Raw genomic sequence first — 27053 nt, 5'->3', positions numbered from 1 at the left:
ACAATTTAAATTTGACATGGAAATGTGCTTGTTTGAACAGTGATATTTCAATCTTGGTCCAAATTTGGATCAAGATATTTCAAAACTAGCTATCTATCTGAGGGGAAAGGTGAAAGTAATTTTTGTCACAAAATAACTCAATACATTAGTGACTACTCAGCTGAAATAATAAGATCAATTCAAGGACTGATTTACAATTTGAACTGCTCTTAAATATTCTATGCTGGTTTCTGCATTATAAGGTCATTGACTTTTCTTGATTACTTCTGTTTTAATGTTAATTTTTTGAAGTGTCTTAATTTTTTTTCTATTACATTTGGAAAACAAATCTGAAAAGTTAAATAATTTAGCATAATGCAATAGTTCCTTTCTGGGCATCTCTATTAAGTATTCTGTGGGGGATTTTTTTTTTTTTTTTTTAGTCAGTGAAGTCTTAGACTAAGTAACTATAACCGTTAATGCTTCCCATCTCATTTAAATCTATCAAAGTAGTCACAGTCAGACCCTGTGATTACTTGAATGGGAGGACAGTTTGCATTGCTTTACAGTATAACCTTTATCATGAGGGAGTACAAAAATCAGAGATATGTAAGCCCGCTCCCTGTAGGGGCTGACTCTCAATGAATAATCTATCGTCTCTCTCTCCATCTATTTTATGCAATCTATCTGAAGCTCCACAGTGAGTGGTGAGTACTGAATGCTGATGACAGCTGGGGTAAGCCAGCCAGCAATATTCATGAATATGCCTGTGAATAGTTTTCTGCTACTGTCCTCTGCTATTTGGCAGTACTTCTACTCACTTACTAGGAAATATTTACACTTATGAACTCTTACTTGCAAAGATACAAAGGAAAGGGTTTTTTTTTTTTTTTTTTTTTTTTAGAAATAGTGCTCTAGTAAAATACTTTTTTCCATTCATGTTCAAAGATACAGCACGCATTCAAAATAGTTGGCTTATCGGTCTAGAGCAGACAAGGAGTGATGTAATGGAGCAATGGGGTATCATTGTATTTGTTTTAAATTTTCAACCAATGTAAGTTGGGAATGAGGCATGGATGCATGGACTCATCTCCCTTTTTTTTTTTTTTTTTTTTTTTGTCAGCTGAATGGTGTTGTGTCATGGCTCATAGCCTAATAGAGTTTTGAAAACAAAAATCCAAGGATACTGCTAACAGTTTAATTATTTGAAGTTTTCCTGAGTTATGGGTGAAATATTTGTTTCTACAAGAGGAAGAAATAGCTAATCATCCTTTGTAAAACACTGAGTCAATAGTTATGTGCATGCTGTTGCCACCAATAGAAATGAAAGCCTTTTAATATCCATAAAAACTGAAAATTATCATTCAAATTTTCATTCTTTTCTCTCAGTAATCCACGGAATAAACTGAATTAAAAATATACTGTGTAAATAACTGCATTTTGGCTGAATATTTAAAAATGCTTCTCCAGTTTTAAGTTTCCTCCTGCCTATTTAGGTAATTCCATGTACCCTTCCAGAATAAACAATCCAAATATTTCATCAGCTTTTAGCAAATGAAGAGAATTTAGCTGAAGCTAAATTATGTATGATCTCAGTTTGATTCTGAAAAAAAATATGCAAGATTCAGTCACTCAGTACTCAAATGCAACACATAACATTCACTGCTAGCTTTTTCTTACAAGTTTTAAGGACCCATCTAGATGCAAAAATTGTTACAAAATATCACTACTTCAATATTTTTTACAGAAACTTTGACAAATATCACATATACTGTGAAAAGGTAGTGAGTCTGTTAAGGCTTTTTTTAAAAAAAGGCTGGTGTGCTAATGTAAGGTTTAATTACAAGTTTTCTATATCACTCATTCATGAAAGCATTTAAGCTACCTATTCTTTCATTTTCCGTGAATAGACTGCTGTGTGGATTCATGAGAGGTTTGCTAAAGCGAACAAAGGTATGCAGCACCTAAGGAATCAATCCTGCAGGCACCTATGTGCCTATGTTTTAGCTTTTTACACATCAGCAAAACACTGAAACCAGCAGGGCTACTTTGGCATAAAGATAAGTATGAATACATTTAGGGAATTGTGGCTATAATTTCTGAACCACATTATGGTTTAATGAAAAGGGGATTTCCAGTGGAATTTGATCCAGACATAAAATTTGATAACAAAAACAACTTATCTTATAAATTAAACTGAATTTAAATGCAAATTTACTATGTGAAAGGATTTTTACCTTCTGAGCTTTTTAACCCTCTGAATAATATCAGCCTTCTTCATAAACACAATGATGACTTTGCATTTCAGATTTATGTAGAATGAGCACTTGCAACAGGAATTTTGAAGAAGTTTCACCAAAGAAACATGCCCGGTCAACCTTGCAAAAACACTTTGGAAAATATTTATACAACATATCAAGTGAATCTGCACTGCTCCTAATGTCTTCACTTCCTGACAATAATCTCATGAACGAGCTTCAAAAGCATGAAACCTCAGTTCTGAGGTTTCTGAGAGGGAAAAAAAGACTATTATAATTGTGTGCATTTAAATATTTGTTGAAGTTAAATGCAAATCCAAGATGGTTGTACAGTATCCATAGTTCACTGTATTGATTATTCAAGAAAGCAGAGGAACCATTCACACATACTATTCCTCCCTATTTGTTAAACAAGTCCATTCAATATGAATATGTGCTATATTTACTATAAATAAACAGATTATAATATTGTTATTATACTTAGTATCAAATAGCCAATGCATCAGGAAGTTTGTTTCTATGATAATAGAGCCAAACTTTTGAGAAATAATGCATTTACATAAATATCTTTTGATTAATTGTAGACTAAAAAGGTCCAGTTTTCAAAATTTGAATTCCATGCATTTGCAATTTTGAAAGTGCATTCGTGAGCATTATCACATGCTTATGCAAGTAATAAATTATATGCTTTCTGGAAATTTGCAGACTAATTTCACACCTTTTAGTTTAACTAAGCTTTCTTGGCAGAATGCTGGGATCTGAAATATCATGCAGTAAAATGCATGGTCTGAAAGGCTGCTGCTGATTATATTATTATTCATCACTTTTGCTACAGTATTTTCTAAGAAACAACCAAGAATGAGCTCTATTGTACTGAACAGTATAAGAATGCAAGGTTGGTGGGATAAGACAGCAACTTCGAGGGAAAAATAAAGGGGGAAGGAAGGAAGAGAGTGACAAAGGCGGCGGCAAAGGCAAGAGTAAAGCTGAACTGAAGAGACACTCGTTCTGCTTTTGGCACAGACATACTGTGGCCAGGTTCCCATGTTGAAAGGAGCTCCCCAGTTGGATCTAGCAGCCTAATGCCCACAGAAAGGGCTCAGTGACTCTCCGTGTTTGGTTTGTTCCTGCAATTGCATAAGGTGGGAGTGTCGCTCTGATGTTTTTCCTTGTTTACTTGGGGAAAACATAGAGATGACCCATTGCTGCAGCTCTGCTGTCCAGACTAGTGGTAACCATTTGGTTGCTGCCAGGATGTTGTTCTTATGGAAGAGTAAATTGATTGTCTTGAAATAAGAGCTTACAGATAAGTGTCTTTTCAGCTTTGTCTCCTTTTCTAACAAGATGAGACATTAGATGCCGTAGCGGTTATTAAATGTCTGCCGTGTATCAGATATGGAGCATCACAAAAAGATCACACAGTTATCACAGGCCAGCAGACATGAGGATTTTAAATCCTTGCCTGGATTATGATTTTGATATAAATACATGGCATGCCATTGGAACTCCACTGAATGTACCAGCTGAGAATTTGGTGCTAAGGGCTGAATGTAACACTCAGAAGATGCATTTTTGCCTATGATAAATACACAAAAATAACAACAGCAAAAATCTAAAATATATTTCTAAGAGTGAATGCGTTGGAGCCTGAAAACAGTAAATACATACCTTGCTAACCCCTCCTTCCCTCCCTCCTTCCTTCCCTCCCTCCTTCCCTCCTTCATTCCGTTTTTACTACATAAATTTAATTCTCATGGAAAGAAGAACTTGATAGCATTAGAAAATTGTCATGTTTTTTATTTCCTGATCAGGCAGCAGCGTACTATAGTTGAAATCTCTGTTAGCATCTGCATTACAGCCTGCCAGGTACCTCATCCTAGGCCAATAGGTGAAAGAGTATTTTGATTCCAATATTCATATATGTAAATTCTCCATGACCAAGTATTTCAATGTTTGGCCTGTCTACCATACCTAGTCTAATCAAAATAGGTAATTTTACAGCACTCATTGCCATTGTTTCGGAGTTCCTTACAGATATTTTAAATTATTAGAATTTTAAAACTTTAAAAAATAGGTTATATTTCTACAAAGAAATACATAGATGTTAAGATGACATATCTCTTCTAGCATTGCTATCTGCTGCTGTAGTGAGTTTTAATGTATTTAATTGTATTCATCTCATCTACTTTTGGAGGACCTTTTTATTTATTTATTTATTTGTTCTTATAAATGATGTTTTGTAACATCATTGCAAGCACTAATGAGAGAATTCAATTTTGCTGGATAATTTCTGCTAGATATTATTCTTTCATTTAATAAAACCAAAACATAAAGATCCTTCCTCAACAGGATCGAATTTAAGATTGCATTTTTTTCAGCCAAGTAACTAGACTCTTTTGTTTAAGCCATGTTAACTATAGTCAACCTAAGGGATTTTGTTGAAGTTAATCATATATGTTTGCTTTTTTTCTTTGTTTTTGGAATGGGGATTAAATTAAGCATGCTGAATAAGGCCATTAGGCCTGCAAGAACTGTGGAAGATTTCTGTCCATGCAGAAGATATTAATTGATGAGGCCTACAGCATGTTTGTGAACCCATTATTTATTCCTCTTAAAGGAAGTCCAGTTGGTTAGACCTGTCATAAAAGAAAGAGAAATGGCTGAGGTATCTTTAGACGGGCATCCTGAAATCTTTAAGTTTGGACACAGATTTAATGTGAAATTTCTGAATGTCCTGAGTAAATGTTTTCAGCACAAATTTCATATTTTTCCATTATACTTATGAGACAGTGAATGTACCATTACCTTGTGCATGGTATGGAGCTTGCTAAAGGGCAAAAGCAAATGGACATGCAGGAATAATGTATGGCATGCACAGAGAGAGATAGCATAAACATCAGTTAACATGTTCTGCAGCAGCACCTGTATTGGTCGTTTAGGAACGAGAACTTTGCAGAGAAGACATACTGAGTTCTAGCATTGTAGCTCTAATTTTAAGCCCTATAATCTGCTAAACTCTGAGTCAGGTTTAATTATTAGCACATTTGGGTGACAAAGGGGAAAATACAGAGGGATGAGAAATTAAATAAAACCAGTGATTGTTTGCGTGGATGATGAGAAATAGCAGTTTTTCTGTTATGAAAGTAGAGGCAGTCATCATAGATACAGAGAAGGCTGGTTCTGGAGCCATAGAAAGTTGGCCTGTATGTGACAATGTTACTGAAAATGAATGAAAAATGGTAAGTGTGTGGAAAAAAACATTGTGGAGTTCACAGTTTGGAGCCATCCAAATTTAAATGCAAGGGAAAATACAATGGATACATACATCTCTGTTTCTTAAGAATCTGTGAAATTGGTATTTTACTTAGTCTTATACTTATTTTACTTAGTCTTATACTTTAGGAATAGAATGGCCACCACAATTTGAAATTCTTTGGCCCCAATTAATAATGCAAGTACAGCAGTTGAAATAGTGGTGAACATTTTAATGCTCTTCAAAAATCCTTTTAGATGAATAACCTGTGCTGGCTTTAGAAAAGGCTTTTCAGAAAGTATGATGAGATGATGTTGAGGTTTTTTTTTAATTTTGTGATAAGTGCAGAAAAGTTCTGCAGTTGTGCTTGCAAATTAATCAATAAAGCCATCAAAGCTTCTCAGACACTTGGCCACAAAGTGACAGGAGTTTAAAGATAAGGCTATAGATTTTTCGTAAAGAAATTACAAGAAGAAAATAGGCAGATATCATTTATGGAAAAAAAAAAAAAAAAAAAAAGTAGTTACCATGCCAGGGAAAGCATTGAAGGCTGCTTACCTGATCTCTCTTAGGATAGCGACACAAGGCAGAAAAATCTCATACCACTGGAGAAACTCTTAATATGCCAGGAGCAACTGACATGTGTAAAGCTATTCTTGGAGTAAGGCAAAGCTGCAAACAACCTAAAAAAAATATTTCAACACTATGTCTGACAACAGAGGCAAAGAATTAAAGATGTGAGTTCAGTTGTGATGTCAAAAATGATGTTAGGTTGATATGTGGATTTTACTGACGGTTCAGATGATCTCTAGAATACTCAACTTGTATATTTGCACAGTTTTCTTCTCATTATTTAATAAGAAACTGACATAAAACAGAAATATAAATAAGATGGGAATAGGAAATTACTATTAGTGTGGGATTTTTTTGTGCATATGCGTCAGATTAACTGAAAAGGAAGACAACATAGTAATGAAGTAGTATTTTTATCCTAATGATGTAACAGCAATCATGTAAAGTTAGGTGCCTTCCCCACCTCCACTCTCAAAGATTTCAGTTGAGAACAGAAATGAACCTTTATTTTAACAGTAGAGATAAAATCATTCTCTGTTACTGTTAGAAAGACAAAACTCTGTTTTCCTTTTTTTTCATTCTTGCAGTACTGTATGCGCATTTAGAACACATTGATAATTTGAAGTGTGTTCTTCTGTCTCCAAAAGAGCTAATCACAACCTAAAATGTTGTCATAGGACTTATGTTAACTTAAAATGTTGTTTACCCTGTTGGGTAAAACAGGATTCCTTCTTCTATGAAGGTATCTACATTGGTTATATTGTTCTCCCAGTTAATGATGAGCTACCATTCAGAAATATGACGGATGTCATAGCTGTTCTTTAATAAATGTGTGTCTGTCAGATGCCACAACCTTGTGATATATTGGATGTCCTCTTGAAAAAAATAGTAACAAGTCTCCCTATGTTTCCTTCATGAACTCATAGCTTCTTGTCTGATTTCTAAGTACTAATAATCAATCCAAAGTGCTAAAATTACTCATAATCCCAAATTCTACAGGATTCTATTAATTATATAGTTGTGTCCCAGATATGCTGTACCTATATATTATATATTCAGTTTAGGGCCCCTATACTCTGTCTTGCTTCCTAGCAGGAAGAGAGAGCAAAATAAAAACTAACTGCATGAAAGATCCTTAAACTCATGGAAAGCTGCACATTGTCCCTGTCCCTCGAGTTCCTGTGATCTCTATTGTTATGGTAAACATGCTTCAATATTTGGAGTAAGTTGAGTATCAAAAAAAGCATATTGGAAGGAGCTGCCATGTTGAAGAGCGATTCTCTCCCAGTCTGTCATAGAAGCCATTTATACCTGCTGGCTACAGATCATTTTGAGGAGAGATTCTGAATCATAAAATTCATGCCAGACTCAAAAATTTAGGGGCTAATATGTTTCTTAAGATAAAGATTCAGGGATTTCCTAGAGTTTTCCATATATTCTCTTATCTTTCTTTCATCAATAAAAAACATCATATGCTAGGTTGCTTTAGGCTTAATTCCTGCAGGTTTATATATAGCGGTCTTTCAGTTTCACAGCAAAATAAGGTATTAAGATAGGAATCCCTGCTGAAACAAAACAATTGTACCAACCAGCTTCTGGCTTCTTTCCAGGGAGAGTTATGGGATCACATTTGCAATCTGCACTTGAGACCTTCTGTAAGAGTTGCCATTTATTAGTTTGAATGTGCTGCAGGAATATCCCACGGGATAACTAAGAAAAGATCCACTTCGTTGCTTCCTAATACACCTTCAGCAGTCAAAAGCATCAGCACACTTAGAAGAACAGCCCTGGGGGTAAATAGGAGGTGTGAGTTAGCTATCCCAGCTGCACAGCTGCCTCTTGTAATGCTTTGCCTGCTTTCTGCAGCATTTTGTTCCAAAATGAGCACCATGGGAATGTTATCATGGCAATAGGTCCTCATTTAAACTTGGGAATGGAGGAGTTTGCCCCAGAACTAATTTAGCCGAAGACTTTTGGACCAATCAGTGCTGTGGGACAGCAGGGGTCTTGGTTTTCTGATTTTATTGCTAGCTTTATGTGACAAGTCTGTGGGTGTTCTAGATTTTCCATCTTTTTGTGTTAAATACAGATGTTGCTGTCATTGCTTTTCTGTGGACGTGCAGCTAAGAGATTGCAAACATAAGCTAATTGTTCTTTTATCTTTCTCACCATTTCATTAGTGCTCTGGGATAGACTCCAGCTGCCACTGAAGTTTTCTTAACCCTCAGCCTCTAGTTTCTTGCTGACCAATATTGGCCCGATAATGATACTCTGCCATTTTTTCTTTTTATTTTTTTCCCATGTAGTTTTTATTTTTCTGGCATTTGTTCCCATGTGTCTGTGTGAAGAACAGATCTTGTCTACATTTTAGCATTATCCTTTTCTACTGTCAATGAAATTACCCTTTTCATGCATTCAAGATATGGCTATATTCTCCAGTGACCTCCTGCAGCTTATGTATTTGAACATTGTCTTAGTTACTTAACCTTTTACTCACTCCTCACTCTTTTAAGATTTTTTCTTCTGTCTGTCTTCTCAGTATTATTATTCACATCTCTCCTTTCCTTGCTTTGCAATCTCTCCTGCCTATTCCCTGCATTACTGCTGCTGTGTGGCATCTATACTAAAGGAATGAGGGCACAAGGAATTTCCAATGATGAGGAGAGATGACCAGCAAAAATCAGCAAGATTTGTGTAATCCACAGAAATTTCTAGTTTAATAGACGAAAGGACTACATGCCTTTTCTATGGATGGAACTCTGTTTCTTTTGAAGTATTATAACAGAAGGGGACTTAACAGCTAGATATTACTGAAATCCCAGCAGTGCATTTATTCAACATCTGAAGTTCAAAAGGATGGTGGGGAATAAGAAATGACTGGATCTATTTATTGATTTACATAACGATGGTCAGGTTTGGCAATAAGTCTTTGCACATAAAGTTCTCTAGCATTTTTCCATTGCAGAACCTGAAACACTTTTACGAGCTGCCTAAGGTAAAGCCCTTTAGACTAAACTTTCTCTTAAAGCTATTTATTATTTTTCAGTTAAAACAATTCAGGCACTCTCATCAGTTAGATCAATGAATTAGAAACAGGAAATCAGTGAGGAAAAAAAATCTTTTTATTTGTCATTTCATTCATTCATTTTTTCAGTGGAAATTCATCTCGCTTTGTTGGACTGGGCAGTGATTTCAAGAGAAATCAAAAGGGATGGAAGCAGACCAGAGGAGCCTGTATCCCCTATAGATGTGACTAGTTTGGTGCTGAGCCCTGTAGTTTCATTGCCTTGAGTGTTGCATGCCTGTTTTAAAAGGCTAAAGCTTTCGGCTTTGCTGATGGTGCATGCTTTTTTCTTTCTTTCTTTCTTTCTTTTTTGTTTCTTTCTCAACATTTTCTTTAAATGAGATGGAAGTATTTACGCCTAAGCATTAAGAGAAGATTATCTAAGAGCTAAAAGAGCTTTATTGTCCTGTTATCATCTGCCCACACAGAGGATGCTGCTCATCACATGTCATTAATTGTGGCTACCTGACTGCATAATGCCCAGGACCCGCAGTGTAACACAGTTGTAAATATACCTCCACACACTTATGCATACCATAGCACAAGATGATTAAAGCTACAAATACCACATCCAAACCCGAGAAAGTTCCAGAATTAATGTGGCCTGCATGACCTTTATTTAGCCACCTGTGTTTCTGAATTATGCTACAGTCTTTAATTGCATGATCAAAGTGAGCATCTCCTTATTAGTGCACAACATGGGCTTCTTAGTGGTAATGAATAATGTGGTTGCCTTCAGCGGCTCAGACTCATTTGTGGTAGAAATTTCTCATCTCTAACATGGGACTAATAGCTATTACCTTGCCCAGCCAGGGTCTTATGAAGGTAATCCATGCCTAAGAAGTACTCAGAAGCTGAAGTAAGCTAGCTAAGAAAATCTTATGAGAAATAGGACGTGGATGACATTCAGTAATAAAGCACAAGGCTGCACTGATTGATGAAGGTAAAAGGACATATTGAGCAGCAGCATATAGTGAACATCATCTACAAAAAGACTTGGATGTTAATGCAAATTAACAGGGTAAACTACAATTCTCAATTTTCTTAATTTCTCAGATTTTTGATTTGATTTCCTTGGGATGCTTGACGCATCTTTTCTTCTTTTCATGAAATACATTATTATACTCAGACGAGGTGATCTGAGGAAATTCTTTTTGAATCATCTGGACAATCAGTAGTACCCCGAAGCATATTCTAATTTAATTTAAGCATAAAATGTAAGCATGAACTTTAGCTTGCACAGTTGCAAATTTTTACGATGGTCACACAACTATCCTGTTGTTCTTAAGGCAATAACCGTTAAAAACTGACAGTGCTTTCGGCATGCATGATTTCACTTATTTCCACTTTGCAGGGAGGAGTATGCACTTGATCTGGCACTCTGAAATGGAGTTGGAGAGTGGGAGAAACCTGTACGGTTTTCATTATACCTTACAGAATTTGGAATAGTTCAATCCAGTCATCTCAAAAACTCATCCCTTTTCCAAGCAGAGTTATCAGTCTGTCATGCTGTTGTCTCCCGTCATAAAACTGTCATCACAGTCTTTCTGATGTGGCAACACTGGGGTTATTGGCGAAGTGTCTTGGCACAGTGGTCTTGGATTTTGCATAGTGAGGCGGGTTGCTGCAATGGAAGTAACGTGGCTCTTTTGCCACAGTGTGGGAGCTTTCATTACTACTGTCATCAAATACCATCTTGACATCTGGATATATTCTCACCCCATTTGAACTGTCAGCTGTGTGTTTCCTTACTGCTGACCTTGCTTACCTCTTTATAATTTGTTGAGCTATCATCTTTTCAGCAACCTGCTATTTTTTTCTTTTCTGATAAGTGCAGGGAAAGGGTCTGTGTCACGCTGGGTATTTATCAGCATAATAGGTATGATTTTCTACTTGAGCGTGTATGGGGTCATGATGCTGAGAAAGATTTGTAACAATCAGAGAATCATAGATTAAGTTAGGTGCGGAGGAACCCGCACCTACTCTCAAAGGGGTCCAACATCCTCTCGAAGAAGCAAAGTTGTTCTTCGGTTTCATGCCAGCATTTGGAAAAGGTATTCTTATTCTTAGGTTTCTCAACTGCATTTGCTATATCCTCTAACATTCTTATATCAAATATTTTGCTCTAAAGATTTTGTTAGTGGTACATGACAAATATGAATTCATATGTATATATTACCTTGCAAGTCATTTTAATATTCTCAGCATGTAATCGTCAATAATTTTTTGAAAGAAATACATTATTTAAAGTTGATAGAGTGCCTGGATCCAAAGTCACTGAATTAGGACTGTGATAAAAAGAATATCCAGTATAAGCTTAACTTGTATTATCATTTACACTGAACAGTGACTGTTTTCAGGTGGTACATCTAAAAACAACTGCAGCTATATTTTAATTTGGCTTCTACATTATCCACATATTTTAATGATGATTTTAAGAGCACTAGAATATAGTTTTCCAGTTATTTTTTTTCTCTCAATCTTTTACATCAGTGATCCTCAAACCTCAGGTCTTTCATTAATCACAAGTTTGTTGTAGAAAATAATGCACCAAAGCTGTAAATGTTTCTTGCCAAAACTATTTTAACAATCTGCTTTTAGTATTGTATACATTTTTTTTTGTCTCATCACAGGCAATAATACATCTACAAACCATTTTCCATTAAATTGCTCCCGTGAATGTGAAAATGATAGACATTCTTTTAGACCTAAAGAAATAATGTGATATTTTTACTGGAGACTACTCAATGTTTAATGATTCAGATCCCATACAGCTGCAACTTGTTTTTATCTTTATATCAAGATCCAGTTTTATTCTAATATAATTGTTAGTTCTGGTGCAGTTATGGTCTCCACGGAAGTTTGTGACCCTGACTTATGCAGTGCAGAGATTTTTTTTTTCTTCTTAAAGAACCTTTGAATAAACAACTGAATGTACCACTATAAACTGAGGATACAATCAGAAAAAATGTTCATTAAATTTTTACGAGCATAGCGTGTCATCCCTATGGGGCAAAGTAAGGCTATTTAGAACCTTTCAGCTATTTCTTTCCTTATATTAATCTGTCTGAATTCTTCTCAGTGTGATCTGATTCCTGCATTTTCAAACTTTTGTTTTTAATGTTTTGAAATGCTTAAATTGAGATGAGACTGTATATTTGCACGTTTTTCTCCTTTTAGTAAAGGAGGTAAATAGTGCACAATACCTACACTCTACTGCTATACTGCTACACTATACTCCTATGTGGAAGTATTCTTTTAGTTTTATTTTAAGCTGGACTTTCTGTCCTCTATTTTACATTGTGATTTGTCTCTTAGTAACTTTGCTCATGAGCGTCTTACCTGTAGGTAGTGCTTTCTTTCCCTTTGACCATCAGTGCCAAATTTTTCTTTGTCTGTAGAAGGGATTTAAAGATTGCTTGGGCAAAATCCACCTTCAGTGGATGCAAAAAAAAAAAAAAAAAAAACCACAAAGACAGTCTATTGATGTCTCAGAGTTCTCAGTTTCTACAGAAGAAATGGCACTTTCAGGGTTATACAGGCTACCCATGTAAAACCTTTATTTGGCACCTCTGCATAGCAAAACTGTCCAACAAGCTGATAAGTGGGCACCATGCCACTGAAACAGATGGGCATAGCTGTACAGAGCCAAAAGACAATGTATGTGCATCAAGTGTGGATGTTGGTGGCAGGCTTCCCAGTTAGTGATGTCTTAACGATTAAATGTCCGGAGTTCTTTGCATCTGTAGTTACAGAGATGCCAACCTTGCTCCTAGATGGTCTTTGAAAACCTCTCTTGTTTTAATTTTCAGTCATAAAGAACCTTTAAAGGATGCTTGAACTGTATTTGAGACAAGGAGGTTAACAGAAAAGGAAATAGTAATGATGATCTTGCCCAGTTCAAACCAGACACGTGCTCTCCTCCAAAACTGAGATGCAAAGTGCACTTCAAGAGGAAAGAGAGAAGCATTTTTTCAGGGTATTCAAAGCACACAGTGGAGAGAAGTGACACTTCCCCTCAGAAGAAGAAAATCAGATGCCATCAAAAAACATGGTCTCTGTGACTTTAGCAAAAAAAAAAAAAAAAAAGAATTGAGGCTATTTGTCATGAATGAAAGAGACTTGAATCCAGGAGTAATGAAAAGTATGCTATTCTTTGTACTCCTGCTTAGGGAAATGCAGTTTGGCCATTCTATGAAAATTAATAGCACTGCATAACAAAATTACTAGAGTACATCACCTGTTTCTCCTCAGAACGCAAAGAATCTATGGGATGTGGTAGCTAATGAGATTTCAATGAGCTAATGAGATTTTTGATACAGGTTGCAAGTGAGGGAAAGAAAAATCCTCACATAGCTAAAAGAGGATTTTTCATTGCTTCCTGAATAATGCAGAGCCAAATATGTGAACAGAGCCATATACAAACTTTCCTGAAGAAGGTCATAACTCATTCAATAAGCAAGCAAACTGTAATGTATTCTTGTGCATTTGAGAAAAGGCAAATATTGATTGATTGATTAATGAGGAAGGTATTTTTAGAATACTATTTCCTTTGAATAAGTACAGTTGGCTTTTAGTGTGAAATGAATGTTTTTTTAGATATGCATGATATTGAAATTCCCTCAAGAAATCAAGAAATTGTATCCATTTTACACTTTATGCTCTGTAAGAAGGAAGTTATTCTTGACTTTTTCTGTGTGTTATAGTTTCAGATTTCTCTATTAATCTCCTTCAATGCTTTCAAGACTAAATAAATAGAGTTATACTGTACATATTGATCCTGCCAAATCAGGTGCAGATGCACCAGAAAGGAATAAGGGACTGTGATTCTTCTTCTCCTCACTCCCCTCCCTATTGCTCATCTGTATCACTCGGTGAGACTTTCACACTCCTGGATATAGTGGCAGATGAATGGGTATGCAGCACTTGCACTAACCCTGTGCTCACTACGCTGTTTACTGAAGCCGACTGTTGTGTTTTGAAATTTTTACTCCATCCACTCCAGCCACCTTAGCATCCTCCACAGCAAACAAAAATTCAGTCTGGCTCCCTCATACAATTGGCTCTAAATAGCTGTGCTAGCCAGGGTGCCCTTAAAGCCAAACAATGTGCAGAGCCAGTGACTGTATGTTTGCCTTCTCCAACGAATAGCATGTGACCTTTGTAGTTGACTGTTACTTTTGAAACAGCCAACAACCTCCCAAAACAGAGCTGCCAGGCAGTGATTTGAATTTCTGTATGCTCTGTTCCCTAATCCCCAAATACAAACTGTCCTACATCTTAGTGAGCTTCTACTCATCACTAAACCGACTGTTTCCAAAATTTTAGAGAGGTCTCAGGAGGTTTTGATGACTAATACTTAGAAAACACTGCACAGAGAGGTAAGAATGCCTCAGATGGTTTTATCTTTTTTTTTTTTTTTTCTTACAATAAAGTGAATATCCCTTTAGCTTCATTTAGTTAAAGGAAGCTAAAGGCTTATTTACTTTATTGTATTCCTACAATAGAGTATTTCCTTGGAATACAAACACCAAGGTCCAAACTCAAAGCCCTGTGTACTCAGTGGGCAGGCTCCCCTTGACTATTAAAGCCTTCAGCTGGAGAAAATGGAAGAAAGAAAACAATACCCAGGAAGCTGGATTCTACAGACCTCTCAATTTGTCAAATGCTGTTATTATACATTGCTTAGTTTTAGCAAGATTTTTGATGTATTCACTGGGGAAGATGGGTTCCCTTTATAAATAGTTACAATTGGCACTTAAATACTGAGGCATCAATAAAAGAATCTAGATAAATGTCAGTAGAGTTCTGTCCCTAGCAACAGTATCTATTGATTTTATTTTTTGCATTCTGTTAAAAATGAACACTGAATGAATTCTCAGTGTCCTGATTTGTATTTTTAATAGAGAATTTAAATGGGCACAGCTGCTAAAAAATCCATTAAAATAAACTGTTCAATGACTGAATTATAACCATGATTTTTCTTTTTATATGTTTCTGAAACAGCTATAGGCACCAAGAAAATGCTCAATATACTTGTTGCTCCATCAATATTCAAATGTCTGAAGCAAATACGAGTGATGAGCATCTGAAGCCTTTTCAGTCAGAAGCCCTTCTCACTAGATTATTGCAAAGATTTATTTCTCCCTTTTATTTTATCTGAGCAAAACGCCCTTGCCTTCCTGGCTGCACAATGGCTTGGTCCAAGCAGGAGGAAGGGAGAGTGTGCGTTCGCACCCGGGTCTTGCTGCACAGCAGAACAGGTGGGATCCTCCTGGGACTGCTTGAGGGTGGAAAGGACCTGGAGAAGTGGCCCTCATCTGGTGAGGCTGGTTTGATGTGGGTGAAATAGGGTGAATTTGATAGGGTGAGCATGGCATAGAGTGCCAGGGGAACAGCCCAGTGGAGAAGGTGGGCAGTGAGTGTTCACACACTCAAACTGATCCTGGCAGAGCCTCAGCACAGTAATAGCACTGGTAGTTCCCAAATTGGCAATGACAAGGAAGAGGCAACAATATCTCTAGGCGGAGGTGGGAGTGTTCTTCATATATTCTGTAGAAAACTGATTACACATTTTTTTGTTCTTTACCTCTCCTTCAAATTTTATAGTCCTTACTCTTGAAGATCCAACTGACCTCCAAATTAACATCATTTTGACTTCTGTCCTTTTTTCTTTTTTCTTTTTTCTTTTTTTCTCATGTCAACTCTAACATGATTTTAACAGCAGATAAGACCTGCTAGGAAAAAAAATGCTAGAGATAGATAGATTAATGTTTCATACCATTTCAAAGACAGGTCTTAAGGTTTTTAGATCTTGTACATCATTGATTTCTGGTGATGGTACCTCTTGAGATGGAGCCTGGCAGATTCATGTTGGATCTGAAGTAGAGGGTAGAAGAGGATCAAAACAGTACTATTTTAAGATTCAATATTCCCTGATCTGCTCAAGTTATGTCTTGAAAAACAGAGAGATTACTGGAATTCTGATATAAATTGACCATTTCCAACTCTATTTAAGTGAGAATTATCTTAAGTTATTTTCATGCTACCTATCTTTAATTACTTGTCATTTTTATCTTTGTAGACTTTGGAATCTGTTATACAAACAAAAGAAAAAAAAATGCTGGAAAATAGGAAAGATTCCTAAAAAGAAAAATATCAGTCCATCAGTGCACATATGCATTTATTTGTATATGGGTGCAGCTGGGTGGATATGTATTGCATACAGTAAAATGAATATTCAGATATTTGAAGTTGCTTCCTGCTGGTAAATGTTTCACAACAAAGATTTGATCAAAGGAGATATAGGAATTGAATGATGAGTGAAGCCAAACCAATTATATCTCTACTTCTAAGTCAAAAAGATTAAAAAAAAATCCCATTAAAATTTCTGCCTTGCTTTGCTTTCTTTAGTACATAAAATGCACCTTGGTTAAAAGGGCCATGAGCTTTAACATATGGTTTCAGAAGAAAAGTTTTTATAAAATGAAAAAAAAAAAGGAAGGATATATTTTCCCTGCTCCTGCCTTGTAAGAAGAACGCCAGAAATATTTTGTTTTTAAATAAAAGTATGTTTTGCTTTTTCATTACAGAATACTTTTATTTGGATATCTATTATATATTATACCTTAAACTGACATAGTAGACTGACTAAAGGATGCTAATCTCTAAACTGTTTATATCGGCTTATTTTCGTACTTTGGAGACTGTGTTCTAGCATCATACTTGAAAAGGCAACAATATTTATCAAGAATAGAGTGACTACATTGAGCTATCTTCTCTTTCTTGTGCAGACAATATCAAGTGTCCAGTATGTCAACTAAGTTTTTCATAGGTTCTGGGTATGGAGATTTGGCATTTAGTTATTTTGGATAATATCTTAAGATTGTACAGTCTGACACTGAAACAACACCTGAAAATAAAAAACAAACAAAAAGATACATCATCCAGAAAGAGTTGCTATTTTAGAGATTTTCTCATGCTTTTCCTCTGAAACTTAAAATGCTAGGAAACTCGGGGAGAAAAAAATAAACAGATGAATGACTGAAGTATAGGAAGTGATGGAACATTAGCAAATGTGTAGAATGCAACAGACAGTAGTTCTCAGATATCTCTTCAATAGGCCTTTTGGGATATTTGATACCAGTGACTTTTTTTTTTTTTTTCTTGTTTACGTGATAAAAATGGGAGCGCATATCTGCACAGTGTTACTATCTCATTTTTCATGACACAGGTACAAGATTTTTGAATGGCTCTCTGACATTAAAAATTTTACCTCCAAGGAGTTTAGCTTTGCAGACATCAGGGGTGGAGAGATCTATGTCCTAGAAATTAATTGAGCCATGGAAATGCTGTGCTATTTTTTTTCTCTTTCTCAGTTGACTTTAATGTGAATCTAAACTGTGCTCAGAGGAAGATATCTGTATTGCAGACATCTTCCTGTGGGTAGATGGATACTGCTCTTGCAGTACTGGGGTAACCCAACTTCTCTTATGCAGAAGATGGAACTTCAGAAAAGGTGATTCTCCTCCATGCATTCTGGGTCCAACATGATTCTGGCACTTAGGTAAATGGAAACCAGAAAGACAAAGCCAGAAGTAAAAATGAGGCAGGTGACTTCCACCCAAGCTAAAACTCCCTGACTATGTACTTACTGAGTGGTAAGTACACATCACAACACAATCCTGGCACCCTGGGATTCCTCTGCAGCCTTCTGATGAGAATGTGACAGAATTCTTTCACTTATTGCTTATATAACCATCCTACAAAGATATATACTACAGTGTTACATAAGTCAGGATATATAACTAGGCCCCAAAGGGCCTGAAAGTTTAAACATAGCCACTGGACATAGAGGATCTTCCAGAAAGGCATTTCAGGCAGCACTTGCCTGTATTTGCAAGCAATGGTTGCCAAGGAGTAAGAAACCAATCCAATGGTCGTTTTCTTTTTGGCAGTGGCCAGTTCTGTAGTACTTGACAATTCAGCAGCTTTCAGTCAGTTTTGGCAGAGGACACTAATGCAAGTGTGAATCAGATGAAATAAAGAGAAATCTTCAAACTGAGAGTGCAAAGAGAAGGTGAAACTATATTTTACATATATATATATATATATATATTCACTATATATTTGTGACTGATGAAATACTGAAGAGACAGCCTTGCAATATTCAAGGGGTTAGGAAGATCCCTCCTGATAAAAAAAAGAACAAATAAATGTCGTTGGAATGTGAGCTGGAAGAGTCCACATACAAATATACTCACATACAAATAAACACATACTCATACAAAATCAACCCACATTTGCTTAGAAACAGAAGCGCAGGGTGATGGACAGTGCTCTGACACCATTGCCATGAGAAAAAAAAAAAAAAAAAGGCAAAAATAAAAGATCTAAGAGCTGGCAGTAAAATAATTCAGTCAAGCAAAACCCTCTGACAACCAATGCGATTTAGAACAATATCCAGCTTATAGAACAGGATGAAAAATCCAGAAGATTATGTCATTCTGTAAGAGCTCCCCTGTACATTCAAGGAAGGGAAAGCCATATTTATTGAAGTTGGACCTGCCTCTGCAAAGCCTTCTGCTGCCAGAAACATTGTTATATGTTGTCAAAGTCACTGGGTTTGGCCCTAAGCTGTCTGCTGGAAATGTGTAGGTAACTGCTGGGCATGGAAAATTCATCTGGGTCATTAAAAGCTCATGGTTGCTTTATGTGTCTGGTTACTGAGAGCAGTAGGACTGTTTAAAGCAGTTCATTCTCACGTATTCAATAACTGAGCCTCTCCTGATCATAGACTTGGCTCCTAATTCTGGTTTAGAGTCTGTTTTTGATTTCTAATCCTGCTCTACTTTGGAGCCCTCTGGGCCATTTCTCATTGCTGGTTCCCAGAACTGTCCTGTAACGACTACATCCCATGGCCCCAATCCTCAGCTCCTACATCAGCACGTAGAGAAAAACCACAAGCATTGGAAAGGAAGCAGCCACATGCAGTCCCACCTCTTCAGGAACAGCTGTCCCACCAGGGCACTAGCTCCTTCTGTTTCAGAAGGGCCTTTCAAAGGTGAAAACAGTTGCAGCCACCTCAGAGATTAGCTGAATGTTATCAACAAATTTATTTAATATGTTGGTGCCAAGTGTATGGAATTCACGCTTTTTCAGATTTGATGGGGAAAATAAAAAAGTTAAGTTCTTGAAATTGTATTTCTAAATGAGGATTCTTTTTTGACAGAGGAAATTAGGGAAGAATAACTTCAGAACCAAAGATAATGGTAATTGTGGGCAGTTGTTGCTGTGTTATTCAAAAGAAACTCCTCTTTCCAGACATACTGGCCTAAGAGTAATCTGAAAATCTCAATTACTGTCACTCAGCTAGTACAAGTGAACAATTTTTTAACTCCTATAGTAAATGGCATTTCATTTTAAAATTGCACATAGTTTATTTTCAGTTTAATTTAAAATAATCTAAAACTTAAAATGTATATATTGATAAAAAGGAAATAAGTAACAAATCATTAATCACAAAAGGATTCATCTTACTTTCCCTCTTGAATGCACAAAATAACAATTTCTACTCTGCCCTTCTGTAAAATGTTAGTGACCACATAACCAGAAATAAATAAGGATTAAGAGAAATGCCATGATAAAATTTTGTGAAAAAAATGCTTACATTTAAAAGATCCATAGCTATGGGAGTTTCTATTAGTGCCTATCCTTGGAAGATATGTGACATTTTTCCTTCAGACTAAGGGACAAGGGTAATAGGTGTGAGTTCTGGTGACCAGCTTTGCATCAAAGACAGAGTAGTGAGCTACACATCTGCTGCATAGGTAGCAGATCATTCTCTCAGTTTTATACATGATTATAAATATGTAGTAGCCTAAGAAGTGGCAACCATGTTCCACCACATGGGTGCTTTCTTTGTATGATTTATTTTATGAAAGAAAATGGCTTTTACTGATTGGCTGCAGCTTTGCAAAACAGTAAGTATTTAAATCTCCTCACTTAGACTTTTAGCTGTATCTCTTTCCAGCATGTCTTTCCATGAAGATAAGAAGTCTGTGTTATCATTACTGTAATCATTTTCTCCTGCCAGTAGCTCCTGCTTGGTCAAGTGGGTGTTCATCAAGGTTCTTGTCTTTTTAATATGTGACTACTGTAGCTTTGTGGTGGCTTCTGCCAAATGATGCAGCAATTTCAACTTCCACATAGGAGAAAAATATACAGCTATAGCTCTTTGAAGCACTCTTATAAAATGTGTTTCTAATTAGATACATAAATAGAGAGTACCAGAGGGATTTGTTCATTGTCACAGACCTTCAGAGATGAATTTCCACAACAATTTGCTGAAGCACATAGACAACGAGAGGCATTTATGACTGCATGTGATCCAGAGATAAGAGATATGCTAGATCTGAAGTATCTGAAATAAGAAGCAGTGGGAAGCAGAAGCATCCTTATTTTTCAAGATAATTATACACAATGTTTATCCACAGAATTCACACAGCAACACTTAATAAAAAATTTCAAAAGAAGTGACTTTAAAACACAGTTTTAAAATGTTTTCTGTAGTCCAGTAACAGTAGATACTCATTAAAAGAATATTTCTAAAAGTCAAATAATTTTGTAATTTTTCAGTGATAGACTATACAACTGAACAGAGAAGTTTCATTTTTTCCTGTGAACATAAGACTTGCTGCTGGGACAAGCATCTCTAGAGTGCCTTGGAGTGTTCTCCTGGATGTGCTGTGCACAGGGAGTTTTTTAATCATCTCTTGCACACATGAAATGTAGCAAGTTGCACCATCTAATGAGGCTAGTTTCCAGTGGCTGTTTCCCATGTTTTATTCCCCTCACCTTGTTTTGACTGATAAAAGATGAACTTATAAGACTTTCTCTCTAGGGAGATATTAGTAGAGCTTCTCTCCACATTTGTACACCTATTTTCATGAAACTTTTGACAAATAATATCTTTAAAACTTCCGAGCTTTAGTCCTGTTTGGTTAGAATTGTTCAGGAGCTCAGAAGTTATGTCAAGAAAACAGACAGCACAGATGGATTATTACTGCTTAAGTCTCATTTCTTTGAGACCCTGATCTAAATGTAGTGTTCAGAATTTTCATTTTTAAGAACGACAGTTATCTTTGTGTACCAGAAGAAACACTTGTATTTACTCCATCGGTGTGTTTTTGTTCTTGTAGAAAACATTAAAGTGTTAAAATACTAAAAAAAAGGCAAAGTTCAAATATTGAAAAGTTTGGAAATGCCTAATTAAGGTTATTTACTCCAAATTAATGTTTCTCTCTCTTCTTTTTACATTTCTGACACTCCATGTTGCATGCAAAATCAGATGTACTATGAATAGCAAACTAGAGGAAATTGCAGTGTTCAATATACTTAGTGGGTCAGAGTTGGGCTTTTAAAAATAGTATAAATGAGTTAAGACTGCGAATCTGAACAAAGTTCCTGTGTTTTGAAGGCTAATTAGTGTCCTGTCTTTAAAAGGTAGATATGCGTTAGGAAATCTGTTAAATCTGCATCCTTGGATATATTCAGAACTCAAATGGACAGCTTCCAGTGCAACATGATCTGTGCTGGCCCTGCTTTGAGCAGAGAATAGTACCAATGACCTCCAGAGGTCCCCTCCAATCTAGGTAAATCTTTCATCTGTGGGCCTGAAAGAGGTTGTGGAGTCTCCTTCCTTGAAGATACTCACAAGTCATCTGGACATGGACCTGTACATCACTAAACTAGATGATCTCTAAAGGTTTCTTCCAACCATAACCATTCTGTGATTCTGTTTGCTTATTAAGGAGGTAATATAAATGCAGAGAAGTCCAAGAAAAGTACTTTTAATAAGCTAAACGGGATTTGGAAAGGTAGTCTAACAGAATTAGGTCATTATAACTTGAAGACAAGGCAACAAAACAAGAAGTCATCTGTAAATACTTGATTGAAAGGGTGTTAGTGATACACAGTGAGGAAATAGCCTTCAGCTAAAACAGGAATAAAATAATAAAATAGTTAGGGAATATTGTTTTGTCTTTCTTTTTTTTTTTTTTTCTCCTCTCTTTCATGGATATGCAATGCCATGGGCCTATGGAATGAAATTAGAAAACATACAGAATTGAATCATGAACAACTAGAGAATAACAACAGTCATTAGAAAGCAGTTGTAGATTCTCAGATTTATTAGATGATGGAATAATTTGTCAAGGGAAGTTTTTAAGTATAAACGTTATGCAAGACTAGCAGCAGCCATTGGTCAGATTTTGTTGTAGAGGATCCTCCAGCATTACAGCAGAGAAACATAGTTTCCAGGCCTGGGACTTAAGGTCTCCTGAATACAAAAGAGTAGCTATAGGCATATATGTGAACAGGAGAGAAAATAAATGTACTCCATTGCTCATGTCAGATATGCAAATAAGAAATTAGACAACCACCAATGAACAGATATTGCTTAAGCATGAATACTTTTTCTATAAACTGCAATTAAAAAAAAAATGTCAAAGAAAATGGCAATTTAAAATACAATCTAGCCCTCAGGGTGTTGAATAATTTTGGATGATGCTTTGGAATGTCACTAATATGTTACGGAGGTAGCTGTCATAACCTAGGGAAAACCATCCATATTTTCTAGAAAAACTGTAAAATAATGAACAAAAAAATATATTTTTGAGACTAACTCCCAAGTGTTGCAAAGTCCAGTTTGTTATTTAATAAGTTATATTAGAATAACCATTTGAATTAACAGCTCTGCACTTCTCACATATAATTGATATTACATGTCTCTTGATACTGCAGTGTTACCCATGTGAGCAATAATGAGAGATCTAGATTAATTTCAAATTTGAATTTCAGGTCTGTCATCTGGTTTCTCAGATGTAGATTTTCTGGTGTAACTAAGCACTTACCAAGTCATACTAGATTGTGTCTGTGAAAGGGAAGAATTTATTCTTGATTTTCTTTTGAATGTAAGATTCACATGTACCATATTTATAATCTGTTTCTGTCTTGGATTAAACTGATGGTCTAATTAAGTAAGTTCAACTCATCTGATTGCAAAATTAATAATGTATTGTCTCTCTCTTCGTCTCCTGCAGTATGCTGTCTGGCTAGTCCTCTGGGTTACATGGAACGTGTTTGTTATCTGCTTCTATTTGGAGGCTGGGGACCTTTCAAAGGTAATTTACCATCTGATACATTTAAGCCATCAGTGCTCTGTTAACATGTCCCAGTTCAAAGGCAAAGACTCCTCTTTTACTCATCCTCTTGGTGCTGTTAGAATGGGGATAATACAATGGAAATTTTGAATATTCTGGGTGTGTTAGAACCCTTTTAGAACTTCAGTTGTATGCTGATGCCCACAACAACAATGATAAATACCTTTTAAAGGAAAATTACATATTTTCCCCTTCAGTAATTCTGCAAAGCAAATTTCATCTTTAGGAGAAAGACTAATTAGTGATTTTATAAATATAGACGATTGTCATCTCAAGAGTAAACACATCTTTCTTTTGTACCATTTAGCTTGCTATTACTTAACTGAATTCCTTCCAAGGGTCTTATAGCACAGCATAACAACTGTGAAACAAGGTGTCTTTCATTAAATTAAAATGTAAACTGAGGTGGCAGAGTAGATTGCTACTTGGCTATAACTGTTTTTTTTTTTTTGGTTGGTTGGTTGGTTGGTTGGTTTAGTTTTTTAAACTTCATGATTCTGGTAGGAATGCTATGATTCAAGACATATACATAGTAAAAATCTGTATGAAGAATTTTTTTTTTCAAGAATTACATATTTATAGGTTTTTATTGACACTTTAAGTGATAACACATAAGTGGTAGTTGGTAGTAAACTCTCATAATCCAGGATAAATGGATGCTCTATCTCAAACTAATACTCCTGCTTTCTAAGGTGCTCCCAGAGGACTGGCAAACTGTGGGATAAAAGATTAGTAGTGGTAATAAACTGTTTCATTAAAGTTATGAGTTCTAGCTAGGTCCAAATGTTACGATCCTTGCTGAGTTATGCTCACAGTGGTGCAAATTGACCATCAAGGGTAATCTCACTTCTGAAAAAGATCACGTGTTCTTCTTGATTCAGCTATTTAATTGTCTTTCCTGATTAAAGAGAGTTTAAACCAACTGTAAATTATAGATGTAATTTTGTGATCCTTTGTGATTTACTGATATGTTATGATGCAGAAAGTTAAACACAATTATAGAAAGAATAAATGATGCAAAGATATTTCCTTACCAGTACTTTCTCCCAGAATCACCCCTGAAGTGAAAAAAAATAAAGACTGGGATCTTTCATCCCCGTGTCTTCTTTTTCTTCAAAAGATGCAGACTTCAAAAGGATAATAATTCCATTTCCTGAGGGTATTAAAAGAATTTTCTGCAGGTAAAACAATGTTACATTTTCTGGGTTTTGCACCTAGAGGCAGGCCCAGTCTAATTAACAGTCTAGCAAAACCACAGTAAATTCAGAACCCTGCACATAATATATCTTATGGGGTTAAATTGCTTTCTGTATTGCTAAGTGGATTAATCTGTACAACAAATCGAAGACCTGTTGTGTATTCAACCCAGTCTATCCGCTTTCCACCTGCTTGTTTCAGCCACCTGCATTCCTTAGTTATCAAGTGTTGGGGTGCTTCTCGTGGGATGTGCCTAAAAATGATGAAGGGGGTGGGAAGAAAAGGTAAAAGGAGAAGCAGCTGTTTGAGCGCTGTATTTTATTAAGAACACCAATAAGTAAGTGCTACATCTGGAGCTGATTTTTTTATGAATCTAGAGCTGTGTGATTTAAAGTGTTCACAATGAACCCTGTGGTACAGGCTTACATTTGGATGCAATTGAAATGTTTGTTTGGTCTTTAGTGGTATTATTTATTAATATTAGTGATATAATCCACACTGAAATATTCACTTTCATTTCAGTTAGTTATTGGACCAAAAGCATTAGCAAAGGGAGGGAGGAAAAGAAAAATACCTAGAAAATGGACTTAAGAAATAGGTAAGAGTTTGACTCATCAGCTGCAAAAGACATAACCAAATCACATAAAACTTCTCTCTGCTCTTTCCTCTGAGTGTGGTACATCAAAACTTCCCCAGATGCTCAAATCTTTTCCACTAAATTTCTAGATTAAAGTCTAGAAATATATGTATAATGAAAAATTACCCAACTGTGTGCATGGGTAGAATTTATTCCTATATTGTAGGTCTTTCAAAGGCTCCAACTATTTTACAGAGGTAGATATGTTACAAAATGGATCATTTGTAGTTTTTTATCTGTCGTTCACTTATATATCTTGCACTAAATCTTTATAATTTATGTTTTTCTCTGAGAATAAGCACAAAATCACATTTGTAATGATACCATAGTGTATTTTTTTTGTGTTTGAAATGGCATGTAGAATCTGGAAATAAAGCTCTAGGTGTGAATTGGTTCTAAATAGAGAATAAAAAATAACCTTTAGGCAAGGACCAGAGGGATGCCTCTGAGGTTGTAAACCGTGAGAGAGGATACTGCACAGCATTGATAGGAATTGATAGGTTAAAATTACAGCCTAATAATAGTCCATCTGGGTATAGTTTATTTTTATATGTATAATTTATAGCTTTCTACCAAATAAAATAAAAGAGAGGCTTTTCTTTTGGAAGTTTTGAGAGCACCTTTTATTCTATATGTATGTTCGTGTCTCTCCAGCATGGCTTGCTAATGTAGTGGAGATGACATATTTTGCTTCCTGATGTATGATACTACAAAAGGCATGTCAGCTTCATCCTTTCTTAAATTAGTTTTGGGGGACAGAGGTCATGACATTTTTACAGCTTTTCCTTATTACAGTGAAATGGCTCTGTAAAGACCCAGACAGTTTTAAAACTATGGGACAATCATCTCTGGAGAGAGTGAGGAGTCTGAAAGATTATTAGTGAACAGCCATGCAAATCTGTTTACATTATACGGCACGATAGACTCTTATATATGTTGTAGAAAATGGCATCACACTCTAAGTATTTTTTGTCCTTGAGGCATGGTTAATGCCTTTGCTGACACTCTTTCACAGCCAGTCAGAATATTTATGGCTCAGAAGGTCAGTTACAAAAAGGAAATGCAAAATGTTTCTCTTCTCCCTGATTTTTGTGTGGATCTATGAATGAATGCCTAGAAAACCCACTTCTCAGACTGTTACTTATCAGTTTTACTCTTCAGCAATATTTAATTAGTCTCCTTGTTGTTTTGCTTGCAGGTAATTGTCATACTCAATGTAGGCAAGACTTCTAGCTTTCAAGATCTCTGAGTAGTAATATTTATTTTGGCCAGTGGTTGAGCAAACATGTAGCATACTGTAAACATGACCTCCTGTCTTGAAAGAGGCCCATTTGAAGTGCACTAGTCAAGCAGAAAAAGGACAATAATGAGAAAAGGCAACCGAAAGAAATTGTAATATTTCAATTACTTCTTTAAAAATACCCAGAAATATTCACCAGTAGAAAACAAGCTTCAGATATCCTGGAGCAACATCAACAAAAAGTTAACAGCATGTCTAGCTCTTTTGACTTTCTTCTTCAGGCAAAGCCCCCATTTGCTTCTGAGAGATTCAGCCATGACCTCTGAATGAAGACCCCCAGTAAAAAAAAAAAAAAAAAAAAAAAAAAAAAGTGCTGCAAATGCACGTATAATGAAGGAAGAGCACCCTCCCTTCAAGGCATTTAAAAACTTCTACTAGTGTGGTCTGTAGATCCCCGCAAGCTGAAAAGTAGCAGAATAAGAACTACCAGGCTTCTAATTTAGTTTTAAAATGTGTAAACACTTGCTGCAATAAAAATTTACTGGTGCCTGGCAGAGGTTGCACTGCTCCCATCCCAAGTGAGGTCTGTCAGACACTGCTGTCAGCTACCTGGAGTCAAGGTGAAGGCCG

General features: G+C 36.0%; 1 protein-coding gene across 1 annotated transcript in view; it reads left to right on the top strand.

Annotated features, from left to right (window-relative positions):
• NKAIN2 (sodium/potassium transporting ATPase interacting 2) overlaps positions 1-27053 on the top strand; it is a 275617-nt gene that overhangs the window by 16329 nt on the left and 232235 nt on the right. Inside the window, exon 3 of the mRNA XM_088530309.1 lies at positions 23230-23310. Coding sequence (XP_088386435.1) covers positions 23230-23310 — 81 coding nt within the window. The remainder of the gene's footprint in view (positions 1-23229; positions 23311-27053) is intronic.

The sequence above is a fragment of the Tinamus guttatus genome, unplaced genomic scaffold, assembly GCF_059628265.1.
Source record: "Tinamus guttatus ecotype Peru unplaced genomic scaffold, ASM5962826v1 Tinamus_guttatus_pri_ptg000366l, whole genome shotgun sequence".
Taxonomy (NCBI): domain Eukaryota; kingdom Metazoa; phylum Chordata; class Aves; order Tinamiformes; family Tinamidae; genus Tinamus; species Tinamus guttatus.
This window is presented reverse-complemented; position numbering and strand designations above follow the sequence as displayed.